Source organism: Halyomorpha halys, unplaced genomic scaffold, assembly GCF_000696795.3.
Source record: "Halyomorpha halys isolate HHAL.00 unplaced genomic scaffold, Hhal_1.1 Scaffold422.1, whole genome shotgun sequence".
In the NCBI taxonomy this organism is placed as follows: Eukaryota; Metazoa; Arthropoda; class Insecta; order Hemiptera; family Pentatomidae; genus Halyomorpha; species Halyomorpha halys.
Genome location: NW_027111899.1, coordinates 581,713 through 588,274, shown reverse-complemented (window position 1 = coordinate 588,274; position 6,562 = coordinate 581,713). Strand labels below are relative to the sequence as shown.

Genomic DNA, 6,562 nt, shown 5'->3' with positions numbered 1-6,562 from the left:
GCCGAAACGTTGGACGTGTAAAAACAATAAAAGTTTTGAGACTATAATTTGGATAATGTTTTGAATTATTTAGTAAAAAATTATTTTTGTAATTAAGCCAATACTATTACCTATAACATTATTGTCGTTTGATTTATTTCAATTTTATAATTATATACCACTAATAAAAAAAATAAAAAGACAGCCTTAGAAGCCATTGATACATTGACCACTACGACTGTTTCAGAGTATGTTCTAATTGTGAAGAACAAACATTTTCATAACTAATTTTACTGTTTATTAGGATGAGCTTAATGGTATAATTGTTTTCTGATTAATTCTCAAATAATTTTATTTATTACCATTTACAGGCTCTATAATCTGAAATGCAGGATATAACTTATACTCCTTGTTATATCATGAAACAATGTCCTCAAAGCCCCTCATGTTTGAAACATAGGCCTAATATACGTCGAACTCAAGTTTCTGACATCTCTCTCAGCCACCTCTGACGAAAATGGCCTCAGTAATTTCCTTAGTTGAATATTAATTTGGAATGGTACAAATGTCTAGTTCATTTGCATATTGCTGTCATTTCACTTAGCACATATCCTTGCTGCATGTTATGAGATTAAATCAGTCGTATATTTTATTGTTCAACAAAAAAAAAAGTTATTATAATAATTAATTCCACTCCCTTTTCCTTCTTGTTATTGGTTGATATAAAAAAAAATGGTGATCACCCTTTTTTTTAAATTTATTTATTCACATTTACAACTGTATATAAAATACGACAAGCAAATTTGAAGTATTGAAGATCATATAGAGAAACTATCCTGTAGTAGAACTCTTAAAACATTTTACAATATAAGGTCATGAGGCCATCTTCTTTTCAGGCGCCTCGGAATATTGCCAGTAATGGAAGAGGGATCAAGGTTAGAAACTAGTGGGTTTGGGTGGTTAGGGAGTTTATAATGGAAGGAATGATATCCGGTTCGGGGTAAATTGGTTACATAAGGAACATTTAGGTCTTTATGGATGGTTTTATTAGTAACAAAATAAGGAGAATTGAGGATTTTAGGAAGGATTTTGGATTGTAAGGATTGGATACGAGAGGAATTCGAAGGTTTAGTGGAGCCTCAAAGCTCAATTCCGTATGTCCAGATGGGCCTTATTATTGTCTTGGATTACCTTATTAATAGTAAAATTAAAATAAATTGGCAATTTATGAATGAAGTTAAACGTATGAATTCGATCGGAAGAGGTTGGACACGCTGAGCTGTTCCTATTTCTCCATTTAGCTCCTTAGTTAGTCATCAAATAATTTTATTGCTCATATTTATTTGTTTTTATCACTGTTACAATATAAACTTGCTAATTATTTAAAATAAGCGAAATTAAAGATACTTTAGGGTTGGTCACTGAAGACATGTAATTTCAATTAAATTAAGACCTAGTTGGTATTCAAAATCACTAGATTATAATTTTTATAATAGTTTAATGAAAATCAATAGAGCCCCATTTTCAGCTAGTCGATTTTATCGAAATAGTTGATGTACATAGAACATACACGTCTTAAATACATTAGTATCAGATGATTTTCACTTGTCTGTTCACACACACAGACACACCATTTTGGGAGACTTGATTTTTTCCGTCAAAAATTCGAACCCGAAATTTTGTCGTTCACAATACTTCCTCACATTACATTTCATCGATAGGTAAGTTTACTTTTTTTTTTATTTATAAATAAATATCTAAATGTAGGTAAGTGAAAATAAAAAAATATATAAAAGTAAAAGAATACAACTAATGTTTATTCAAAATAAATCAAAATAGAAATATAATTAAGTTTGCCTTTGTCTTTGTAGCTTTGTTTGCCAAGGTCCGGCCTCCTCAGTGATTATCTCATTTTCCTCTAAACCCTTTTGTTTTACTAGAAACGAAGTAAGGTTGTTAGAGGCAAAACAATGCTAACCTAGTTAAATCTAAAATGTATTAATAAGAATTCCTTTTTATGGAACCACATTAAGTTCTTGGTTCTGAGATTACCCCTCAGCTCAAACAATTTTTTTGAGCAATAAAAAATTACAACTAAAAACATGAGTTAATGGATATGATGCGTTGGATATGAACTGTCAATTAACATTAATATTCACTATTCAAGCTCATATAATTGGTCTTAATTATGCTAAAAGATTCAGGGCTCAGATATCTATTACATATTCATATATTGAACATAGATATTATTTATACTCCCACTCTATATCGGTTTTCGGAAGTGAATAAGGACATCATCTCGAAACAAGAAAAATAAATAATAGTAGATAATTCCTTAGCAACTTGTTAACAGCAAAAATAGGTATCTTTTCAAAATTTATTTTCAATATTAAGTAATTCAGTGAATTTTATATGCGAAATGTCTAGTAAACATTGTTATACATTTATCATTCAAAGTTTTTATTGATTGTTTTTCTATTTTAATATTATTGTAAGTTACGTTTATCTATTCATATATTTAGACAACTTAAAAAAAAATCGAAATAAAATTTTTAAGGTTCCTGGAGTCTTAATAACAAAGTCAATGAAGTACTCTGTTAGTGGACAGTCTAACTGAAATATTTTTAATAACAACAACATTATACGAATTTTAAAATATGAAAAATTTCCGTTTACCAAAACTTTTAGCATTAGAGGATATAAAAAGCAAGAATAACAACTGTTTAATTATTATCAATTAAACAAAAAAGATACAAATAGCTGATAGGATAGGTTGTACATTCGTTGAGAATTTTGAATTTGTGGAAAAATGGAAAAGTCAAATGCATACTGCTATTCTTAAAGACAAATAAAATGTTAAAAAAAGAATTAATGGTAAATGTGATTGATTCCAAGTATCATTTATTGTATAAAAAAGTGAACTTTTTAGTTTAAACTATAAATCTTGGTTTTATCACATAACATATACATTATACAGTATGAAGTATATAAACATGCACAGAAAATAGCTTCCTTAATCATATATATATACATACATACACACACATCCAATCTAAAACATTAAAACATAATACAGACCAACTTTTTTAGTTATATTGTGTTGTAAAACTGTTTCATATAATATATTTATATCCTTTCCAAAATTTTAATCATAACCATATATTCGGGAACAATTATGAAGAGAATGAAAAAAAGAAATTGAAGTTGAAAGTAGAATTCTAGAATATTTACGGTTGGGTCCTTAATTGTGGCTTGTCCGTTTAATCCAATTCGGTCTTCGTACAAGATAAAATAGTGAGTCCTTTTCTCTTTTACAGATTTGCTACCTATTTTTTTATTCTTTATTTGTTGATATATTTAATCATTTTGATAATTTTTGGGGGTGTTGAAACGCATCTACGCATTTTTTTTTTAATAAATAGATAGTTTATAGTGCTAGCAAAATAAATAAAAAATTGCCTTTTAATAGTATTTAGCTGACTGTCTTGATAAACCGTTAGAATATAGTATTATAAATTAAATAAGTTGGGGAATGGAAATGAAAAAAAAATTCTAAAATAATGCAATATTGAAGTTAATTTCTTTAATTTTAATTAAATAAATAATAAAGGCTTTCCGAACCCAATGGATATTTGCTCATACCACCAAAAAAACAATTTTTTTTGTTTAAGCTGCACCATCAGTAAGTAGAACAATTTCTCTGTTGTGGATTTTATAATCACTTATGCACAGTGTTTCATTACAATTGAATAGTGAAGATATTGAATTAAAATTGTTTTATTGAAATAGAATATTATTTACTCTTCATTCTGTTTTTTAATTTAATTTTTTGTATGCCAATCGTTTTGTTATTAAATTGAAAAAATATCATTTGCTCTTTGTTTCAGTTTCAAAAACCATTGAAGAGCTTCGCCTGGAATGGAAAAATGTAAGACCAGTTATCATGGGCAAAGGACTGAAAATGCCTCAATTCGAGATTGTCAAAATAGCAGCATCTGACTGTCAGGAATCCTTCCAGATAGGTTTGCTACCTTATATCATTAAAAAAAAAACATAAAAAAATTAATAAGTAATATCCTATACTTATCCTCAAAAACATAAAAAAAAATAAATATCATTAACAGTCAAGAAAAATATTATTCAAAATAGTTATCAGTATGTTTGTATCTACACGTAACACATACAGGTATTGTATTTACAGGATGTTAGAATTTCGGAATAAAACTTATTTTTGATAAAATTTATGATGAATAAAGTGAAGTATAGTTTGTAATAGCTTAAGAGGAAGAAAGTTATTAAACCCAATTTTTTTATGACTTTTATGAAAACTATATACACTTAATTGCCAAAATGGATGACTCTGATCAGCATAGTTAGAGAAATACAAAAAATAGCAGTTGTTCCAGTAGTTACAAAATATACATTTTTGAGTTATTTCAAGTAAGATATAAATTACCCGTTATTGTCTGTTATTAAATGTTTTTTGTTACCTAGACTATTCAAGGATTGCGATAAACGTCATTAAAAGTAAATATTGAAGTATAAGAAGATGGTCAGGGTTGCGGTCAAAAGAGAAACGAAAATAGCTTACAACTATTTATTTTTCGACATTTCGCCCCACTCATCAGGACTAAAAAGACAAAAAAAAATCTGAGAATATTACAACAATAAGATACAATAAGGAAATTTAAGCTAGGATAAATATTATCTAAAATAAAGTGATAAGAAATTACATATAAATAAAAGGAAGGAATACTTAAAATAGTATCAATATAAAATAAAATTGAATAAAAATTGATAAGTTTTATTGTCGCCTTCTGTTCAACCTTTACCTTTGAACAGGTAGATTGTCCTGACTTGTTCTTTGCTCATTTATTATCACTTTATATCATTATTATTTTTTTATTTATAATTATTCTTCCAAGACGTTTATTTAATCTCGATTTTTTGTTTCTTCTCCTGCACTTTTTTAACTGTATTTTTTCCTTTTTTTTAAAAAAAATTTTTACTCTTACCATTCTTACTTATTTTATATTCTTATCATTGTTTATTCAATTTTATTTTATATTGATACTATCTTACGTATTCCTTCCTTTTATTTATATGTAATTTCTTATCACTTTATTTTTACATAATATTTATCCTAGCTTAAATTGCCTTATTGTATCTTATTGTTGTAATATTCTCAGATTTTATTTTATCTTTATGGCCCTGATGAAGCCCTGCAAAGTGGGGCGAAATGTCGGAAAATAACAACTATTTATTTTGTTATTTTTGTTTCTCTTTTGACTGCAACCCTGACCATCTTCTTATATATCAATATTTACGGTCAACTATATATACATATATATAAATATTGAAATGTTCAAGGTTCATATCCCCTGAGGTTTATTTTATTGGTAAAAACCTAAAATTTTGGCTCATTTCTCATTTGGAGCTCCATTTCCTTTAAAGGTCATAAAATCCCAGAAAACTTAAGACACATAATTTAAACAATAGTAAATTTCCTAAAATATAAGTAGAGCTCTTTTCGTTCTCTGGTTCTAGAGATACAGTTTTTCAAAAAGCAACATTAGTGTATTACCTATTTCAGTTTTCTCTAGTGCAGTTAGCTTTAGAATTCTCAATTGAAACCGGTATTTTCAATTAAGTATCTTATTTAAATGAGCTATTTAGATCAGATGTATCCTGAAGGTGGAAATTTTTATTTTGTTCAAAATTTTCCTTACTAATCGTCAATGATTAAAATCGTTTTAGAATTTAATGTACCATGAGAATCCGTCATCATAATTCAGGCATTTATATATTTCGGCGTCATGAACACGACAGCTCCATAAATCTGTCTTTGATCGTGGCAGCTCAATAAATAATAAATGTGAGTCTTCTCTATTGGCCAATGATCCTCAAATTATGATTATAATTGTATATGGCTGAATATGGCTTTTCGGCTTTGTATTTTTAATTTCATTTTTATCACGCTTTAGTTTGTGAGCTTAATAAAAATAAAAATGTAATAAAAAAAAACTTTGTATTTCCAATGACTGTTTCAAATAAGCTTCATTACTAGATCCAGTAAGGTAATCAGGACCATCTAAGGGCTCATTGTAGCGTAGTTTAATTTCTAAACATTAAATTTATAAGATAATAGTGTTGTCTTCTCTAATTATTTTGTATGAAAAGGAATTATTCCTAATCTTAAATCACTGGTATGACATTCTTTTTACACTGGCCTGTAGACAAGAAATGAAAATATTTTAGTTAGAGATTTTTATTGTTCCAGAGTTTATGTACAAACTTTAATCTAAGTAGAAAAGTTCCAGTACTTAGCATTGCAATGCAGTTTTATCGTGAAAATTCAGTAATTGGGTGTTAAAATTTAACAGGTCATGAACGTAAAAAATCAAAACCGTTTTATGTAGGTATTTCTTTTACTACTGTTTAACTTCTTTTACCACTCCTCTGTTTATATATATATATATATATATATAATTAAATTTACAACTGTATAAAAAATACAACAAGCAAATTTGATCATATGATACAGTATGTAGAGAAACTATCCTGTAGTAGAACTCTTAAAACA

At 27.5% G+C, this 6,562-nt stretch overlaps 1 protein-coding gene across 2 annotated transcripts in view; it reads left to right on the top strand.

The window, feature by feature from the left end:
• LOC106682539 (glycine receptor subunit beta-type 4) overlaps positions 1–6,562 on the top strand; it is a 409,926-nt gene that overhangs the window by 338,353 nt on the left and 65,011 nt on the right. For both annotated transcript variants that reach the window (XM_067049814.1, XM_067049815.1), the window contains exon 6: positions 3,867–4,001. In XM_067049814.1, the coding sequence (XP_066905915.1) occupies positions 3,867–4,001 (135 nt within the window). The remainder of the gene's footprint in view (positions 1–3,866; positions 4,002–6,562) is intronic.